Raw genomic sequence first — 20,274 nt, 5'->3', positions numbered from 1 at the left:
GCCCCAGTGCTCGCGCCCCCCCCCCCCCCCCTGGTATCCGGCATCAAATGACCCCGTGGGTCATGTGATGTCACGTCACATGACCCCGCGGCGACACTTGATGCTGTGTCGCCCGAAGCCATCAGAGAAAAGGTAAGCGAGTTGCGGAGGCCTGGCACGCTCCCCGGCATTTCATTTACATGCTTTGGGGAAGAGCGTAAGACCTCTTAACCGCCGCGCCCCCCAGTTTGCGCATCCCTGATCTAGGGTCCTTTTAATTGGACCAAAAAGGAGGCACTACTAAATATCAACACATCAGATCTGGTTACAGGTTAGAAAGCATTTTCTATTCCCAGCAAACTGCTCCAAATCAAATCTTTTGATAGGTGTTGATATTTAGCAGCGCCTCTGTTTTGGTCCAATCAACAGACCGTGGATAATATATAGGAGTAGCCAGAGGAGTATACACCTGATGAAATGCACAGTGTGTGCGCGCCTGCAGGTTAGCCAAAGGAGAAGAGAGAGACGCGTCTGCAGTTGAGAACACCCGGGAAAGGAGAACTTTCTCTGACGTTCCTGGGAAAGAACCTCCTCTCCTGCCAGACTACCAGCGAAGTTAATTGCCACGGGTTTTGAAAATTGCCTTTACTGTTTTGGGGAATAGGTGAGTATAACTCCAATCCCCAATCCACATCGCAAGCCTTTGTATTAGGCTTGTTGCACTATATCGTGTTTGTTCTACTTTTCGGTTATTCTGCACTCCCCTGTGATGGACGACAAACTCAATGGGTTCAAGTAGCAATCTACTCCAAATGTGGTTTCTCTATTTTATTTACCTTTATTGGGGGGGATCCACTGGAGCGGATCTGTGGTTACCCAACATAGAGTACTCCTGATTGAGTTGCAATAATCTTGCAGTCTTTTAATAGCCGTCCTGCGTATAGACCAGGGGCGGCCAACTCCAGTCCTCATGCGCCACCAACAGTTCAGGTTTTAAGGATATCCCTGCTTCAGCACATGTGGCTCAGTGCTGAAGCATATCATACCTTTTACTTACCTTGGCTCCGGCGGCTTCTCAACCGCGTCGCCATGGCAACGCGACGTCAAATGACGCAGCGAGGTCATGTGACGTCATGACGCCGGTGAGGGGGTAAGAATAACAATCCAAACAATACGGTCCCCGCAATCAAAAAAAGGTATACAAAGTAGACTATACCAAGAGAGGTTTTAAAAAATTGCAAAAGTGTATATTAAAGTAATAAACATTATATTTACAACAATAGATGTCAAACTTCGAAAGCATGCAAAGTAATTAACAGTGTATGCATTCTAAACTAGTTTGACGACTCTTGTTGTAGATAGTAATTAACAATCTACAACAAGTCGTCAAACTGGTTTACAATGCATACACTTAATTAATATCTATATCAACAGCCGTCAGATATATAGAGATAGAGATATAAACTGGAGGATGAACCTAATATATACAGGGGGAAAAAATGCTGTAACAATGGCGGTCACTGCTCTTCGATCACAGGAACAAACCAAGCGCAATTAGTAAAAATAAAAAATCATTTATTTTGACAAAAATAGACATACACAGAGCAAAGAGTCTTTGATAAAGTCCTTTTACTAGGACGAAACGCGTCAGAGTACCTTGCACTGTGTATGTCGATTTTTGTCTAAATAAATGATTTTTTATTTTTACTAATTGCGCTTGCTTTGTTCCTGTAATCGGGGAACAGTGACTGCCATTGTTACATTTTTTTCCTACTCTATATACCAGCTGGCGCACGCCGAATCAGCGTTGTACCTGTGCTTTCCACTCATCAATCAGCAATATCTGGCAGACATGGATATCGTCTCGTGAGTACTTGCCAGCTGATCCTTACAGCGTGAGACACAGGGTGTTGTGAGGGAAGCTACTTGGAGGCTCTGCGTTTTCCCCGTGGGACGCGCTTTATGGCGCGTTCACCCATACTCCGGTCTCGCTCATTGCTTGTCAGCCCCCCACCCTGAGTGAGTCCATTGACACACTAGGACTTACAGAAGCCTGAACTGGTTAATACAGCCCCTATACACGCTGTCGTCATAGATTGGAACTGAGAAGATAAGTATCATTTAATTTTTTCTATTGATATTGTTGGAGCATCAGTCTTTGAGGTTTATTCCTCGTTTTTTTCATCTACAGGGGGAAATACTGGAGGATGAGCCTAATATATACAAGGGAAAGACTGCAGGATGAATCTAAGGCTGAGTCCCCGCTGGCGCTGAGTGCGTCCATGCTTGGAGAGCGCTCCAAGCATGAGTGCCGGGTGTCCTGCATGTACGCGCGCGGAAGGGGGCATTGCGGGTAGTTGAGCGAGCGGGAAAGTATAGTTTTTATGTTTACTTAAGCGCAGAGCGCGGGTGAGCGTGTGCGCCCACGCACGCACAGCGTGAGCGGGGACTTCCATATAGATATATATGTAAGTAACCGCCGCCCGCTCAGCGCTAGCAGGGACGCAGCCTTATATATACACAGGGGAAAGACTGGAGGATGAACCCAATATATACAAGGCACATAACAGTAACAAACAAGAAAAGGGTGAGGGGAAAACTAAATGACCACTATTGGTACCCAACTAATGTGAAAACACAAACCGAAACAGGTATACACTCAGAATACAGAAAGTAAAATAAACATGCAAATAGCTATGTACAACAAGCGGGGAGTGAGGGTGCACGTGCCAGGGGAATCCTCTTTCTCAGGCCCGGCCCACCAAGGAAATACAAGTGGTACTTCCATGGCCGCCACCACTCCGGGTTTGACCCAGAGATTTGACGCGGCTTTTGGCCACATATCTCTCCGGGCTTATCTTGTAAACCTCCGGGTCGCGGCGTGTGGCGGTGTCCTCCTGGCGTCTTCCCCCCCTGCAATTGCTTTCAATATGGGTGCTTGGCGTCAAATGGCACCCTGCTGCCATGACAACGGGAAAAGTCCCGTTGTCATGGCAACTTGACGCGCGTCACGTGGCGTCCCGTTGTCATGGCAACGCAGTGCCATTTGGCGCCGCACAGCTACATTGACAGCAGTTGCAGGGGGGGGAGATGCCGGGAGATGCCGCCGAAGGTAAGAGCTCTATGTGTAAGTGTTATCTCCGGGTTAGCCTTCACTAGAAGGTGGCAACCCCGGCTACTTCCCTTATTCCTGCTGCAAAGGATGCTCAAAACCAGCCTTGGGCTGCGTCCATAGGGCGTGGGACGGTGCTACGCTCTATCTGGCCGCCATAGTGCGCACAACCGAGGAAGAGCAACCGCGCGGCAGAATTTAGAGGAGACAAAATTTTTTGATTTTTCCCGTGACGTCCGTGTCACGTGAGCGGTTCAGCCAATGAGAGTGAACCAGCCTCGTGATGTCAGGGCCACGCCTCCCCGTCGCGAGCAATCGGAGTCCACAGATCGCTCAGGCGGTCTCCATGCACCTACACTATGGACTATGCCTTACTGTGAGAGCGCTCAGAATGACCTGTAAGAGACAGCTTGCGCCTTACTGTGAGACCGCTCAGAATGACCTGTAAGAGACAGCTTGCGCCTTACTGTGAGACTGCTCAGAATGACCTGTAAGAGACAGCTTGCGCCTTACTGTGAGACTGCTCAGAATGACCTGTAAGAGACAGCTTGCACCTTACTGTGAGACTGCTCAGAATGACCTGTAAGAGACAGCTTGCGCCTTACTGTGAGACCGCTCAGTATGACCTGTAAGAGACAGCTTGCGCCTTACTGTGAGACCGCTCAGAATGCCCTGTAAGAGACAGCTTGCGCCTTACTGTGAGACCGCTCAGAATGACCTGTAAGAGACAGCTTGCGCCTTTCTGTGAGACCGCTCAGAATGACCTGTAAGAGACAGCTTGCGCCTTACTGTGAGACCGCTCAGAATGACCTGTAAGAGACAGCTTGCGCCTTACTGTGAGACCGCCCAGAATGACCTGTAAGAGACAGCTTGCGCCTTACTGTGAGACTGCTCAGTATGACCTGTAAGAGACAGCTTGTGCCTTACTGTGAGACTGCTCAGTATGACCTGTAAGAGACAGCTTGTACCTTACTGTGAGACTGCTCAGTATGACCTGTAAGAGACAGCTTGCGCCTTACTGTGAGACTGCTCAGTATGACCTGTAAGAGACAGCTTGTGTAAGAGACACCTTGCACCTTACTGTGAGACTGCTCAGTATGACCTGTAAGAGACAGCTTGCGCCTTACTGTGAGACTGCTCAGTATGACCTGTAAGAGACACCTTGTGCCTTACTGTGAGACCGCTCAGTATGACCTGTAAGAGACACCTTGTGCCTTACTGTGAGACTGCTCAGTATGACCTGTAAGAGACAGCTTGTTCCTTACTGTGAGACTGCTCAGTATGACCTATAAGAGACAGCTTGTACCTTACTGTGAGACTGCTCAGTATGACCTGTAAGAGACAGCTTGTTCCTTACTGTGAGACTGCTCAGTATGACCTGTAAGAGACAGCTTGTTCCTTACTGTGAGACTGCTCAGTATGACCTGTAAGAGACAGCTTGTACCTTACTGTGAGACTGCTCAGTATGACCTGTAAGAGACAGCTTGTTCCTTACTGTGAGACTGCTCAGTATGACGTGTAAGAGACTGCTCAGTGTGACATGTAAGGCTGCGCCGCTAGCGCTGAGCGGGCAGCACTTGCGGCAGTTACTTACATATATAGATATATGTAAGACCCCGCTCACGCGCCAGCGGGGACTCAAGCTAAAGCTGCACTTATAGTGCCGGCGATAGCGATGCGACGTCAAAACAAATGCATTGCCGCCGTGGCGTGCGCTTGAGTCCTTGAGTTACACTGTGATTCCTTAGATGACCAGCAGGTGGCTGCAATATTTTCAGCGTCCACCTTCAGGCACTGTCATTTCTTCTGGAACCAGAGAGGATGCTGGGAGAATGACACTTCCTGTGTTAAAATGCATGTGCCTGGTTCAGTGATCAAAGCTGTGTGTTTGTATGTGTCATACAGGAGAGTGCTATGAATGAGAGACATGTAGTCGCTGTACGCAGTGCTCATACGTGTAATGTGTTATATACAGTAGGTGCTGTGCAGGGGAGTGTTATAATGTAATATATCCGGCCTGTCTGTTCTGTGTCCATCAGAAATGGAGCCGACAAAACGTGTTTTGGTGTATTTGTCCAAGGAGAATTCCCTGCTTCAGTGTGCAAAGTTTGTCCAGGTAAGCGCGGCCGCTGGATATAGCGCACGCTTGCTTTTTCTTTGGTGTTATTTCAATCCATCAGGTTTGGAGTTGACGTAACCTCTTGTGCTCCAAAGCTCAGCATCAGATAATAATAGCATGTTCTTGTATACCGCTGCTAGTTTTACATAGCGCTTTACAGAGACATTTTGCAGGCACAGGTCCCTGCCCCGTGGAGCTTACAATCTATGCTGTTGGTGCCTGAGGCACAGGGGGATAAAGTGACTTGCCCAAGGTCACAAGGAGCCGACACCGGGAATTGAACCAGGTGTAAGAAATGTATATATTACATATATATTTACCTCGCTGCAAAGTGATAAGAGGAGAGTTTTTCTGCTGGGGATAAAAGTGTCATTTTGATGCATTATTGCAGGGGTGACCAAGTCCATTCCAAGACCCCCCAACAGGTCAGGTTTTAAAGATATTCCTGCTTTAGCACTGGTGGCTATATCAGTGGCTCAGTTGTTGACTGAGCCATTGATGGAGCCACCTGTGCTGAAGCAGGGATATCCCTGACCTGTTGGTGGCCCTGGAAGACTGGAGTTGGCCACCCTTGCAATAATGCATAGGCCTTTCTGTCTTTAACCTGAAACGAATCCAGACAGATCCTCAGCACCTCATTTTTAGCAAAAAGATGAAAAACCTGCATAACCCGTGAGAAAGCGCTGCTTGCCTCTCCGGCAGCCAAGGGGTTAATTCCATGCTCCCTGCCATTAACGCGCCGTCTTGCTGGAGACGCTGGATCGTGGCTGTGATACGAGCTGTTTCTCCGGTGTGTTTCAGAGCGTCGCCGGACACTTCTCCTGCCATCAGGAAGACAAGGTGTTTGTTAACTGCGGACTGGAGCAAAACCGATTCGTCCTTTCCGACCGCCAGTTCAGCGGCTCCAGCAGGGTCCTGCTTCAGGTACACCCGGGGCCCCGTTTACTATCGTGGCGCCAGCAATATCTGCAGCGCAGTGCAAAGCGTGAGCCACATCAGAGGCCTGCAATGCCAGGAGTAATGGGCTCGGAATGTTAACACTGTGAAGCATTGTGTGGCAGTGAACAGGTTAATAATACGCTGTTTGTGCGCCCAGTAACATCCATGCGTCTTAAAAATAAATGTTCTTCAGATTCAACGCTGGTTCGTCATTGAAAATAGCTTGAGCTCCCTGTTGTGTGTGAATGCAGCCTCCTTGTACAGTATGTAGTTACCAGGTTTCTTGCAGTGCCAGCTCTGCGTACCCAGACCCAAACTTCTCTCGCTCTGCGTACCCGCACCCCGACTTCTCTCGCTCTGCGTACCCGCACCCCGACTTCTCTCGCTCTGCGTACCCGCACCCCGACTTCTCTCGCTCTGCGTACCCGCACCCCGACTTCTCTCGCTCTGCGTACCCGCACCCCGACTTCTCTCGCTCTGCGTACCCCGACTTCTCTCGCTCTGCGTATCCGCACCCCGACTTCTCTCGATCTGCGTACCCGCACCCAAACTTCTCTCGCTCTGCGTACCCGCACCCCGACTTCTCTCGCTCTGCGTACCCAGACCCAAACTTCTCTCGCTCTGCGTATCCACACCCCGACTTCTCTCGCTCTGCGTACCCGCACCCCGACTTCTCTCGCTCTGCGTACCCGCACCCCGACTTCTCTCGCTCTGCGTATCCACACCCCGACTTCTCTCGCTCTGCGTACCCGCACCCCGACTTCTCTCGCTCTGCGTACCCGCACCCCGACTTCTCTCGCTCTGCGTACCCGCACCCCGACTTCTCTCGCTCTGCGTATCCGCACCCCGACTTCTCTCGCTCTGCGTACCCGCACCCCGACTTCTCTCGCTCTGCGTACCCGCACCCCGACTTATCTCGCTCTGCGTACCCGGGCCCCGACCTTCTCTCGCTCTGCGTACCCGCACCCCGACTTCTCTCGCTCTGCGTACCCGCACCCCAGGCTTCTCTGCGTACCCGAACCCCGACTTCTCTCGCTCTGCGTACCGGACCCCAGGCTTCTCTGCGTACCCGCACCCCGACTTCTCTCGCTCTGCGTACCCGCACCCCGACTTCTCTCGCTCTGCGTACCCGCACCCCGACTTCTCTCGCTCTGCGTACCCGCACCCCAGGCTTCTCTGCGTACCCGCACCCCGACTTCTCTCGCTCTGCGTACCCGCACCCCAGGCTTCTCTGCGTACCCGCACCCCGACTTCTCTCGCTCTGCGTACCGGACCCCGACTTCTCTCGCTCTGCGTACCCGCACCCCGACTTCTCTCGCTCTGCGTACCCGCACCCCAGGCTTCTCTGCGTACCCGGACCCCGACTTCTCTCGCTCTGCGTACCCGCACCCCGACTTCTCTCGCTCTGCGTACCCGCACCCCGACTTCTCTCGCTCTGCGTACCCGCACCCCGACTTCTCTCGCTCTGCGTACCCGCACCCCGACTTCTCTCGCTCTGCGTACCCGCACCCCGACTTCTCTCGCTCTGCGTACCCGCACCCCGACTTCTCTCACTCTGCGTACCCAGACACATACTTTCTCGCTCTGTGTACCCGCACCCCGACTTCTCTCGCTCTGCGTACCCGCACCCCGACTTCTCTCACTCTGCGTACCCAGACACATACTTTCTCGCTCTGTGTACCCGTGGGGATAGAACCGCTACGTTAACCCCGTTTGTTTTTTTTAATTGCTTTTTTTTGTTCCCCGCGTTGTCGAACCTGAGACCTCACACAGCAGCAAACGCCCCTGTCTCCTTTCACAGAGAGCAGCATTTTGCCCCATCAAGAACTTGAGCCCCGACCAGGCGGCCTCTCTCCCGGAGGAGATCCGGACACGGGGGGTGGATGTCGGAGTCGTCGTCCTATTGCAGTCGGTCAATAAAAAGGTCTTGCTGACCAGGAGATCCAAGAACCTGAGCCTCTTTCCCAATGTCTGGGTGCCTCCAGGTACTTATGTCCCACGGATTGTGTATCTTTCATGTCCCTGGTTTGGCTCTACAAGCGCTAATGCAGGAGGGGCCAGTCCTCAAGGGCCACCAACAGGTCAGGTTTTCAGGATATCCCTGCTTCAGCACAGGTGGCTCAATCAGTGGCTCAGTCAATTGAGCCACCTGTGCGGAAACTGAGATATCCTGAAAACCTGTTGGGGGGGAGGGGAGGAGGGTCTTGAGGACTGGTGCTGGGAACCAGTATGGATCCCCAATTCTGGTGCAGGGGCCACAATGATGTCACTGTCTGACGCAAGACGACCGGTTCAGTCTTCCTGCTGGAAGTCGGCATTTACACCAGGAAACACTGTAAAAGGAGGGATTACCAGAGGGATTACCAGAGGGATTACCAGATGCAGGAGGCAATTTGTATTTTTCACCCGCCTGCCCTTTTTTTTTCTTTTCAGGTGGACACATTGAAATGGGAGAACAGGTAAGACAACGAGGGTGACCCTGCTCGAGTGAGCAGGCCGTGACATCACGGAGCTGGTTCGCCCTCATTGGGCGATCCGCTCACGTGACCCTGCCGTCGCGCGGGAAATACAAACTTGTTTGTAGCACGAAGCGCCGGTCTCTCCGTAGCACGCGCGCACTATACACCAATACATTGTCGTCCTAGTGTTTTTGTTTTCGCCGCGAGCCATGTAGCTCGCGCCGTCTCCTGCACTATGGTCGCGGGCTTACTGCTGTGAAGTGCTACATACAGGGATGGCGCTATATACATAAATACAAATAGGGAACGTACATCTTCTGGGATAAGAGGGCATCTAATCATTGTCTGGGATGCGAGCTTCTACCCTCCCACTCCCAGCATTACTCTGCTTGACACCCTATTCTCACATAAAACACAGGTATATGTACCCTACTCACTTATACATATAGGATAGCTGTGGGTTTGCTCCGGCCGTTTCCCTGTAACGTGTTATAGTGGCAAAGGGTCGGGTCAGCACTAGGGTGTCCAGTATTAAACCGGACTGTTCTGTATTTGGACACTCTGTCATATAAAAAAATTAGAGGTAATACTGAACATATATGTGTATACCTAGTACCTCTCTGGGCGTGTATACCGGTATTACCTCTCTGGGCGTGTATACCGGTATTACCTCTCTGGGCGTGTATGTGTATACCGGTATTATCTCTCTGTATATGTATACTGGTATTACCTCTCTGGGTGTGTATGTGTGTACCGGTATTACCTCTCTGGGCGTGTATGTGTATACCGATATTACCTGTCTGGGCGTGTATACCGGTATTACCTCTCTGGGCGTGTATGTGTATACCGGTATTACCTCTCTGGGCGTTTATGTGTATACCGGTATTACCTCTCTGGGCGTGTATGTGTATACCGGTATTACCTCTCTGGGAGTGTATGTGTATACCGGTATTACCTCTCTGGGCGTGTATACCGGTATTACCTCTCTGGGCGTGTAAGTGTATACCGGTATTACCTCTCTGGGCGTGTAAGTGTATACCGGTATTACCTCTCTGGGCGTGTATGTGTATACCGGTGTTACCTCTCTGGGCGTGTATGTGTATACCGGTATTACTTCTCTGGGCGTGTATGTGTATACCGGTATTACCTCTCTGGGCGTGTATGTGTATACCGGTATTACCTCTCTGGGCGTGTGTGTGTATACCGGTATTACCTCTCTGGGAGTGTATGTGTATACCGGTATTACCTCTCTGGGCGTGTATGTGTATGCCGGTATTACCTCTCTGGGCGTGTATGTGTATACCGGTATTACCTCTCTGGGCGTGTATACCGGTATTACCTCTCTGGACGTGTATGTGTATACCGGTATTACTTCTCTGGGCGTGTGTGTGTGTATACCGGTATTTCCTCTCTAGGTGTGTATGTGTATACCGGTATTACCTCTCTGGGCGTGTATGTGTATGCCGGTATTACCTCTCTGGGCGTGTATGTGTATACCGGTGTTACCTCTCTGGGCGTGTAAGTGTATACCGGTATTACCTCTCTGGGCGTGCGTGTGTATACCGGTATAACCTCTCTGGGCGTGTATGTGTGTACCGGTATTACCTCTCTGGGCGTGTATGTGTATACTGGTATTACCTCTCTGGGCGTGCGTGTGTATACCGGTATAACCTCTCTGGGCGTGTATGTGTGTACCGGTATTACCTCTCTGGGCGTGTATGTGTATACCGGTATTACCTCTCTGGGCGTGTATGTGTATATACCGGTATTACCTCTCTGGGTGTGTATGTGTATACCGGTATTACCTCTCTGGGCGTGTATGTGTATACCGGTATTACCTCTCTGGGCGTGTATGTGCATACCGGTATTACCTCTCTGGGCGTGTATGTGTATACCGGTATTACCTCTCTGGGTGTGTATGTGTATACCGGTATTACCTCTCTGGGTGTGTATGTGTATACCGGTATTACCTCTCTGGGCGTGTATGTGTATACCGGTATTACCTCTCTGGGCGTGTATGTGTATACCGGTATTACCTCTCTGGGCGTGTATGTGCATACCGGTATTACCTCTCTGGGCGTGTATGTGTATAGCGGTATTACCTCTCTGGGTGTGTATGTGTATACCGGTATTACCTCTCTGGGCGTGTATGTGTATACCGGTATTACCTCTCTGGGCGTGTATGTGTATACCGGTATTACCTCTCTGGGCGTGTATGTGCATACCGGTATTACCTCTCTGGGCGTGTATGTGTATAACGGTATAACCTCTCTGGGCGTGTATGTGTATACCGGTATTACCTCTCTGGGTGTGTAAGTGTATACCGGTATTACCTCTCTGGGCGTGTATGTGTATACCGGTATTACCTCTCTGGGCGTGTATGTGTATACCGGTATTACCTCTCTGGACATGTATGTGTATACCGGTATTACCTCTCTGGGCGTGTATGTGTATACCGGTATTACCTCTCTGGGCGTGTATGTGTATACCGGTATTACCTCTCTGGGCGTGTATGTGTATACCGGTATTACCTCTCTGGGTGTGTATGTGTATACCGGTATTACATCTCTGGGCGTGTATGTGTATACCGGTATTACCTCTCTGGGCGTGTATGTGTATACCGGTATTACCTCTCTGGGCATGTATGTGTATACCGGTATTACCTCTCTGGGCGTGTATGTGTATACCGGTATTACCTCTCTGGGCGTGTATGTGTATACCGGTATTACCTCTCTGGGCGTGTATGTATATACCGGTATTACCTCTCTGGGCATGTATGTGTATACCGGTATTACCTCTCTGGGCGTGTATGTGTATACCGGTATTACCTCTCTGGGCGTGTGTGTGTATACCGGTATTACCTCTCTGGGCGTGTATGTGTATACCGGTATTACCTCTCTGGGCGTGTGTGTTTATACCGGTATTACCTCTCTGGGCGTGTATGTGTATACCGGTATTACCTCTCTGGGCGTGTATGTGTATACCGGTATTACCTCTCTGGGCGTGTATGTGTATATACCGGTATTACCTCTCTGGGCGTGTATGTGTATACCGGTATTACCTCTCTGGGCGTGTATGTGTATACCGGTATTACCTCTCTGGACATAGTGACCTGACCCGCTTGGGGGGCTGCGGGATTTCCCCGAGCAGGGAGATAGGAATGTTGCTAGCGGGCTGGGCAGCTTCCTCCATCCTGATTGGCTGCTGAGTACTTCAGCCAATCAGGAGGAGGTGTGAGGAGCCTGGAGGTGGGGCCAAGGAGGAAACCGCAGGGAGCAGAGGGAGTGGGGGGGGGGGGGGGTCCCAAGCACATCACACCTTTCACCATTGTGTCCTGTATTTTTGGAGAAGCCACCGGGCAACCCTAATCAGAGCAGAGTGCCTACCGAGAACTTCATTTCACTCCTTGTTGTTCCCTTGACACGCACGCGCACGCGCACGCACACGCACACGCACACGCACACGCACACACACAGCCATCCTGACGTTCTTCTGTGTGTGTCCATGACAGTTGCTGCAGGCGGGACTGCGAGAGCTGCAGGAGGAGACTGGCTTACAGCTGCAGGACAAAATCTCCTGGAGCATGCTGGGACTTTGGGAGGTAAACCGTGTTATACCCTCCCCCCCCTCTCTAATATACCTACACAAACCTCAGCACACTATGAGTTGGGTTACCGTGGTGTCCATTCCCTGTTGCTGCAAGAGTAAAAATACAATGTATTTGTCTGTTGTCACTGTGCATTTCTTGAAGGTCACGCCGTGTCTGCATCCGTGGCATGGCTGGCTGCTCGGGTAGCAGAGGGCATACTGAAGGCGGTTTGCCTCTTTCCTCCGCAGTCTGCATTCCCTCCCTTGCTGAGCTGCGGGCTGACCAGACGCCATCACATAGTGACCTTCCTGCTGGTTCTGTCCAGCGAGACGCACCTGCAGCTGCAGGTAGGCTGGGTTTAGACAAAGGGTTGCAGACAGCAGCAGGACTGGAGAAGTAACTGTGTCACTGCCTTTGATGTGGATCCAGTTCTAACCCCACCGTGTGACTTTGGGTAACACTGTCTCACTCACCAGATTGTAAGCTCTGCGGAGCAGGCAGTGCGCCTCCCTGGTTACCGGTCTGTGCCACGTTTAAGAAACATGATGAATGGGCTTCTTGTATTTGATGCAGCTAGAAGCAGAAGATCGGGCTTTGCATCGAAACTTACGTTTTGTTTAATACATCTCCCTCAATTCCTTCCGACTACCAGCACAGGTAACTGCAGAGGGAGTACCAGATTACAGCTGGGTAGGGTGCCTGGTTTCATGTATGGATAGCTTTATTTACATAGCCATCCAGGTACATAGCGCTTCGCACGCTGTAATACACTTGACATATTAGAATTTCATATAGTCGGAATAAGCGCTTCAGACATGAAAGTAACAAAAGGGATCCCCTGCCCGGAAGAGCTTACAATCTAAGTGGTACGTGGCAGGGTTTACGACTGGTAATAGGATGATCACGTTAATTAGATCTTCTCCTCTCCCACAGAAACGACTTTGCCCAGATGAGAAGGAGGTCAGCGCTTGCGTTTGGCTGGAGTCGCAGATCGTGGAGCATATTGTTGCGGCCGAAGACGGCGCACAGGATTCTGGGAAATCTTTGGGAGACCTGCCAGCCACTGTCGGGTAATTTTATGAACGTAGCATTCCCAACCTGAGGCGCTGGCCAGACAAACACACCAACCGCGAGATGAAGTAGCTAAGAAAAGGAAGGACAGAGTGACAGAGAGAGAGGACTGTTTTACTGCACTAATAACGACTCCAGATTCTTTAATATTTTGGGCTACAGGAATTGGCAGTGTTCCAGCAGCTAGGTGCACATAGCGGCCATCTCTAGCAGTGTGTCTCTTGCTGTTTTTAAAGTAAACACATACTGTAAAGTCCAGAATCTGGGGGACCATTGAGGAGACCTAACAGTAACCCGATACAAATGTATTCCACAAATCCTTCATCTTTAAGTGCGCTGTTTGTGAGAGCTCAATCTTGGTTGTGTTGCTTTGTGCGACGTATACAGAATGGGGCACGCAGATGCAAAACCCTTGTTTTGGGGCGGAAGGGATGGAAAGTAGCGGTGTCCAGTGCAAGACATTTGTTTTAAAGCAGCAGAACATGAAAGCTTATGTTTTTTTTTTTAACAAATCAGTTCTCTAGTATTAAATAAACTTATTACATTTTTATTTTATTCAACTCTTAATGCCATTTTGTATTTATTTTTGTTTTCAAGCATCTTTGGATTTCTATAGCAGGTTTTAGCGCACCAACAGCAGCGAAAGATCTTTGCTGTATGTGATAATTTGTTGCCAATGTTCCCAGCAGTTTGCACTGCAAACTGTAACAATAGACACTGTTACCTTAGCAATATCAGGCTAGATTGTAACTGCTGAGTTACACTGACTGAAGCATTGATTGAATCTGAAAGGCGGCCATTATGTTAGGCACAGAGTATTTTTACAGATGTATAACAGGAGCACCAAACAATTGCCAGCTTGGGTAAGAATGTAGAATGGTGCATTGTCACAGGCTTTACATGTAAGGAAGCAGAGGGCGGTTGCTGCTTTTACTGCTGCAGGGTACAGCCAGGCTTTGCTTTCATGCTATTTTAGTCCCCACTGTGCCCGGCGGTCACCGTCCTTGTTCTCTGCAGGATTACTGAGGCGAGCTGTGGCGCTTTGATTCAGAAGGACCTTGATGTGACAAAATTTCTGAACTCGGCACCAAAAGACGGGGAGGATGTGGAACGGATCAGCACCGGCACAAAGTATGCGCTCCGGCTGTGGCTGGACACCTTGTCCCAGCAGAACTTGTAACGCGGCTTCACCCATCACTACTCTGTGTGTGAATCCTACAACGTGTACCCCGCACCCCAAAATCACACGGCATGCGGTGCTTCTGCTACAGCCAGGGATTCTGGGTAATGACATGTGACTGCTCATGAGTTTTACATCCTTTATTGGCCTTAACCTCTGTGTTGTGCTAAAGAATGTTGAATAAAAAGTATTTGTTTGTTTTTTTGCACCTTTTCTGTGAAAATTCAGGCGAGAAAAATCTCCGTCCAGCTCTAAAATCACTAGCAATAAAAAAACATGGAGGCACAATTCAGATAAGACTATATATTTAAATACATAAGCGCAATGGCGGCACTATCATCCATCTTGCTGGAGTCCCACCGCTTCAGTGCCAGGAGGTAGCCTCTAAAATATGGCCCACTCCAGTCCTCTAGGGCTACCAACAGGCCAGTTTTCAGGATATCCCTGCTTCAGCACAGGTGGCTCAATCGTTGACTGAGCCATCTGTGCTGAAAGCAGAGATTCTGAAAACCTGACCTGTTCGGGGCCCTTGCGGACAGGAGTTGGCCTTCCAGGCAATGAAGGGGTTAATGCAGCCGTCGTCCCTTTTGAGTCGCGTAGAAAGAGAGGGTGTTAGTCTTTGGCGTTTTTATAATGTACAAAAAGCTGCAACTGCAAATATATAGATGTATATTTCCATTATTTTCTGTACAGGCCGTGTAAATTAAGAAAAACAATATTCATTATAAAAACAAATAGAAGCGATTTGTACAGAGGGTGAGAGGCACAGTCATTACAAAAGGGGGGGGATCTGAGACCACATGTTTGATCCAAACAGCCTCAATAAAAAAAAAGATTAAGGGTCAACATTATTAAACAAAGCTAATCCGTAAGGCACTGCACATCTTATCCCTGTGAGTGAGCGATAAGGTACCTTACTAAAGCTAAGCACCGATTACTAACTGTGTTTAAGGCAGGGGTGAGCAACTCCAGTCCTCAAGGGCCACCAACAGGTCAGGTTTTCAGGATATCCCTGCGGCAACACAGGCGGGTCAGTCTGACAGCCACCAGTGCTGAAGCAGGGATATCCTGAAAACCTAACCTGTTGGTGGCCCTTGAGGACTGGAGTTGGCCTCCTCCTGAGCTACAGCAATCTGCAATGTCGCCATCATCGAGGTTCAGCTCAAACTCCACACGGCACCCACCTGGTTCTACGCAAACAGTCACAGTACATTCTGTCATCCCGTGTCCTGCCCGAGGGACCTGCGCTGCCTGGCGCTGAAACCCGATTTGTACCTGAATGATCAGGTTGAGACTTGAAAATCTAGAATAAATAAGTCGGTTTGTATTCCTGTTTCGCGTGTAAACCTCCGGGTGCAGCAACGCATTGCAAAGAATGACCGAAGTAAGACTCGGCGCTGAGCGCAGCTCCATCTTCCACCCGCAGTTTTACAGCGTTTATTTTCCCGCAGGCGCGGCCTTTTCATCGCTCTTTTCCTTCCGCTTTCACCATTGCCCCTTCTTGCATCTCCATGTTTAAAAATGGCTGCGGTTTCCTGTGCTAGAAGTAACATTTTTGCTTGATTAAAACCCTTGTTTAGATCAGGATTTAAAAAAAACGGCTGTTTACATTGTACTTACGTTTTGCCAAACACAGCGGAGAGAGAGAGACACGGCTGCTTTAAAATGTAACAAAAATACAGATTTATTTCTTAATAAATAAAAAATAAAAAAAAAAGCCTCATTTGATGTCTCATCCCACTGTATAATAAATCGTGAGAACGTTTTGGGAAATGGTAATGCAAAGACTCCGCTTATATGACAGGTAAGCGAGTAACAATGTCCAGAACCTGGCATGGGAGGATCCCCCTAGCACTGGAATACAGCAGAGGGGGGGATCGGGGGAATGATGGACGGCATTGTGGCTGTACATCCTACGTAAGGGGCAGGGCGTCCTCGTGGAACATACCTTAGCTTGGTACCACACGTGGCCTCCGTGTAATGCTTTAAAAGACGTTTCCAAAGTAACTGCGCTTAGGAAGGGATGCAACGTAAGAAAAGGCCGGTGACATGGTACGAAGCACGGCGTGCCGTTCTGGCACGGTAGTGGTTAAGGAGTTGGGATTTTAAAAGCCTCTGGCAGAGTGCACTAGGAGCTCCGTCACACAGAGTTCACCAGTGCAGTGGCAGAGCGCGGCAGTGGCAGAGCGCGGCTGCTTCGGGTCTAAGGCGGGCATGAGCTCTGCAGCACACTGAGCACCGCCCTGTGCCCGGAGTGTCTCCCAGCTGAGCGGTTCTGCTCTCCCCTTCGCGCTGTTCCAAGCAGCGTCTCTCCCGCTCAGTCCAAGGAGATGATGTCCGGCCGGCAGCCTGGCAGGGTGGAGGTGGTGTTCTGCCCCCCGCTGTGTACGTGGCCCTCGCGCAGGGTGCTGGTGGACACGATGCTGCTGATGCGGCCGGCGCTGCTGGAAGCTCCGTGGGCTCCCCCCATGCTAGGGGCCAGCGGGCTCATGAAATGAGACGGGGGGCTGCGATACTGGAAGAAGTGGCTCAAGGCATCCTGCTCATCCAACGAGGTGATGACAGAGGGGCTGTAATGCTGCTTGGGGAGGAGGGAGAGGGGAGAAAATTAGGGTGCGGCACCGACGAACAAGAGCAAAGTAAGTGGCCCCTGCCACGTTATGCACATAACCTCTGGCCTGTCAGATAGAAGAGATACCACCCTTTCTCTAAGTTGTCAGCCTATTTGATCCGTGGCTTTCAGATTTGGGATAGCCTTGTGTGTTGATCCCAAGCACTTTTGAATTCCCTTACTGTTTTAGCCTCGGTCTCCTGTGCTGGGAGGCTAGTCCCCGAATCCACCACTCTTTCTGTGAAATACTTCCTCACATCTTCCCTCCAGCTACAGAGTGTCACCTCTTGTTCTGGCCCTGGTTCCTTGGATTGTGCGTGTGAAACACCCTGCAGGTGCCTTCCCCTAGGCCAGGGGATGGCCGACTCCAGTCCTCAAGAGACCCCAACAGGTCAGGTTTTCAGGATATCCCTGTTTCAGCACAGGTGGCTCAATCAGTGGCTCTGTCATTGACTGCGCCACCTGTGCTGAAGGGATAGCCTGAAAACCTGACCTGTTGTTAGGACTGGAGTTGGCCACCCATGCTCTAGGGTGTACGCTACAGTATCCTCCTAACACTTCATACAGTTACATAGTTACAATGCCGCAGCATTGTTTGGTTGTTACGAGGACGCTCAGAGTCACACTCGGGCAGCCCACGCTTACCTGATTGTCAGCCTGAAGAAAGGAAAACAAATCCAGACCTATGCAAGAGAAAAGGAGGAGGCATTAATTAGGAGAAATCTCTGCCCAATCAGCCCAGCCTGCTAACATATTGCAAAGCCTTCTCACAGCCCGGCCTTCTCACAGCCCGGCCTTCTCACAGGCCGGCCTTCTCACAGCCCGGCCTTCTCACAGCCCGGCCTTCTCACAGCCCGGCCTTCTCACGTATACAAAGCCTTCTCACAGCCCGGCCTTCTCACAGCCCGGCCTTCACACGTATACAAAGCCTTCTCACAGCCCGGCCTTCTCACGTATACAAAGCCTTCTCACAGCCCAGCCTTCTCACGTATACAAAGCCTTCTCACAGCCCGGCCTTCTCACAGCCCGGCCTTCTCACGTATACAAAGCCTTCTCACAGGCCGGCCTTCTTACGTATACAAAGCCTTTTCACAGCCCGGCCTTCTCACAGCCCGGCCTTCTCACGTATACAAAGCCTTCTCACAGCCCGGCCTTCTCACAGCCCGGCCTTCTCACGTATACAAAGCCTTCTCACAGGCCAGCCTTCTTACGTATATAAAGCCTTTTCACAGCCCGGCCTTCTCACAGCCCGGCCTTCTCACGTATACAAAGCCTTCTCACAGCCCGGCCTTCTCACGTATACAAAGCCTTCTCACAGGCCGGCCTTCTTACGTATACAAAGCCTTTTCACAGCCCGGCCTTCTCACAGCCCGGCCTTCTCACGTATACAAAGCCTTCTCACAGCCCGGCCTTCTAACGTATACAAAGCCTTCTCACAGCCCGGCCTTCTCACGTATACAAAGCCTTCTCACGTATACAAAGCCTTCTCACAGCCCGGCCTTCTCACGTATACAAAGCCTTCTCACAGCCCGGCCTTCTCACAGCCCGGCCTTCTCACGTATACAAAGCCTTCTCACAGCCCGGCCTTCTCACAGCCCGGCCTTCTCACGTATACAAAGCCTTCTCACAGGCCGGCCTTCTTACGTATACAAAGCCTTTTCACAGCCCGGCCTTCTCACAGCCCGGCCTTCTCACGTATACAAAGCCTTCTCACAGCCCGGCCTTCTCACAGCCCGGCCTTCTCACGTATACAAAGCCTTCTCACAGCCCGGCCTTCTTACGTATACAAAGCCTTCTCACAGCCCGGCCTTCTCACGTATACAAAGCCTTCTCACAGCCCGGCCTTCTCACAGCCCGGCCTTCTCACGTATACAAAGCCTTCTCACAGCCCGGCCTTCTTACGTATACAAAGCCTTTTCACAGCCCGGCCTTCTCACAGCCCGGCCTTCTCACAGCCCGGCCTTCTCACGTATACAAAGCCTTCTCACAACCCGGCCTTTTCACAGCCCGGCCTTCTCACGTATACAAAGCCTTCTCACGTATACAAAGCCTTCTCACAGCCCGGCCTTCTCACGTATACAAAGACTTCTCACAGCCCGGCCTTCTCACGTATACAAAGCCTTCTCACAGCCCGGCCTTCTTACGTATACAAAGCCTTCTCACAGCCCGGCCTTCTCACAGCCCAGCCTGCTAACGTGTGCAAAGCCTTCTCAGAGCCCAGCCTTCTCACAGCCCGGCCTTCTCACAGCCCAGCCTGCTAACGTGTGCAAAGCCTTGGTTCTCTTACCTTGGATGTCTCCGGGAACCTGGTAAGATCGGTGAAAGTCTGGCATGGGGAGGTTGGACAGATAATCGCTGCCTATAGTTGTCATGGGTGGACTTCTCAGTACTGAAGAGGACTGGTGGTCAATACTGATCACCCTAAAAACAATAATGTACATAGACACAACATATTAGGCTTCTAGTATTATGAGTATATAACTGACAAGAGAAATGTGGGTATTATTATTTCTCACTGGGAATTTGTGCACCCAGTTTTCCTTCATATTGTTAACAAAACGAGGGAGAGGGAGTAGGGGGTATAACACCTTTTAATGGATCAACAAGTGGTTGAGATGGTGCAAGCTTTCCAACCTCTCAGGGTAGGGATAGGACCAGATGAAGGACCCTGAGAGGTTGGACAGAGCGAGCGAGAGAGAAAAGCGAGAGAGAGGGAGGAGCGAGAGAGAGAGATGCAAGCGAGAGTGACTATGCGCCCCATACCCCTTGGGTCCTGTAGAGGAGGGAATGGCTGCTGAGGACACAGGGCACTGCTTCTTGGCCGGGGGCTCCTCTTCGTCTGATGAGCTGTCCAAGGTTAGGTCAATCACTTCCACTTTCTTCTTGGTTTCTGAGCCGTGCTTGAGCTCCATGCTGTAGATGGCGCCTGCTGCAATGAGAGGAAGCAAAGGCGTGATGTGCGGGAAGAAGGCGACACATGACAGTCCTGTGTGCCCCCCCCCTCTCCCAGGGTCCCCCGTCCTCGTCACACACAAACTGGGAGGCGCAGAGAACGTGCTGATGGAAACCACCAAAATTCTCCCCAATAACATGTGCGGGATTTAAATAATGGTGATGCAAACGGTGAAGGGGCCTGACTTTCAAGCAGTGCACTCTTTAACCTTTCTATTTAAAGGGCTGCTTTACCTTTCCAAAGTACGCACAGCGTCTTGATT

General features: G+C 50.7%; 2 protein-coding genes across 12 annotated transcripts in view; one reads left to right on the top strand and one right to left on the bottom strand.

The window, feature by feature from the left end:
* The first annotated feature begins 477 nt into the window (after nt 1-477).
* On the top strand, nt 478-14,648 carry NUDT17 (nudix hydrolase 17). 5 transcript variants are annotated; one of them, XM_075607867.1, is made up of 10 exons: nt 478-643; nt 2,171-2,206; nt 5,131-5,207; nt 6,012-6,134; nt 7,951-8,134; nt 8,583-8,608; nt 12,120-12,209; nt 12,446-12,544; nt 13,131-13,267; nt 14,286-14,648. In XM_075607867.1, exons 3-10 carry the CDS (start codon nt 5,133-5,135, stop codon nt 14,446-14,448), a joined length of 897 nt encoding a protein of 298 aa, XP_075463982.1. In that variant the 5' UTR covers nt 478-643; nt 2,171-2,206; nt 5,131-5,132; the 3' UTR covers nt 14,449-14,648. The 5 variants fall into 5 exon arrangements, with proteins under 5 accessions (XP_075463982.1, XP_075463984.1, XP_075463983.1 ...); XM_075607869.1 differs by lacking the exon at nt 2,171-2,206; XM_075607868.1 differs by lacking the exons at nt 478-643; nt 2,171-2,206 and adding an exon at nt 4,900-4,981.
* A 1,459-nt stretch (nt 14,649-16,107) lies between these two features.
* Nucleotides 16,108-20,274, bottom strand: part of PIAS3 (protein inhibitor of activated STAT 3) — a 42,879-nt gene continuing 38,712 nt past the window's right edge. For 4 of the 7 annotated variants that reach the window (XM_075607862.1, XM_075607863.1, XM_075607858.1 and 1 more), the window contains 4 exons: nt 19,823-19,988; nt 19,347-19,480; nt 17,705-17,742; nt 16,108-17,029 (listed from right to left, as the gene is read on the bottom strand). In XM_075607862.1, coding sequence (XP_075463977.1) covers nt 16,766-17,029; nt 17,705-17,742; nt 19,347-19,480; nt 19,823-19,988 — 602 coding nt within the window. In that variant the 3' untranslated portion in view covers nt 16,108-16,765. The remainder of the gene's footprint in view (nt 17,030-17,704; nt 17,743-19,346; nt 19,481-19,822; nt 19,989-20,274) is intronic. The other 3 variants (XM_075607859.1, XM_075607860.1, XM_075607861.1) reach the window with 3 other exon arrangements.

This window comes from Ascaphus truei, chromosome 7 (assembly GCF_040206685.1).
Source record: "Ascaphus truei isolate aAscTru1 chromosome 7, aAscTru1.hap1, whole genome shotgun sequence".
NCBI lineage: Eukaryota > Metazoa > Chordata > Amphibia > Anura > Ascaphidae > Ascaphus > Ascaphus truei.
The sequence above is the reverse complement of the archived record's forward strand: the minus strand, read 5'-3'. Positions and strand labels throughout refer to the sequence as shown.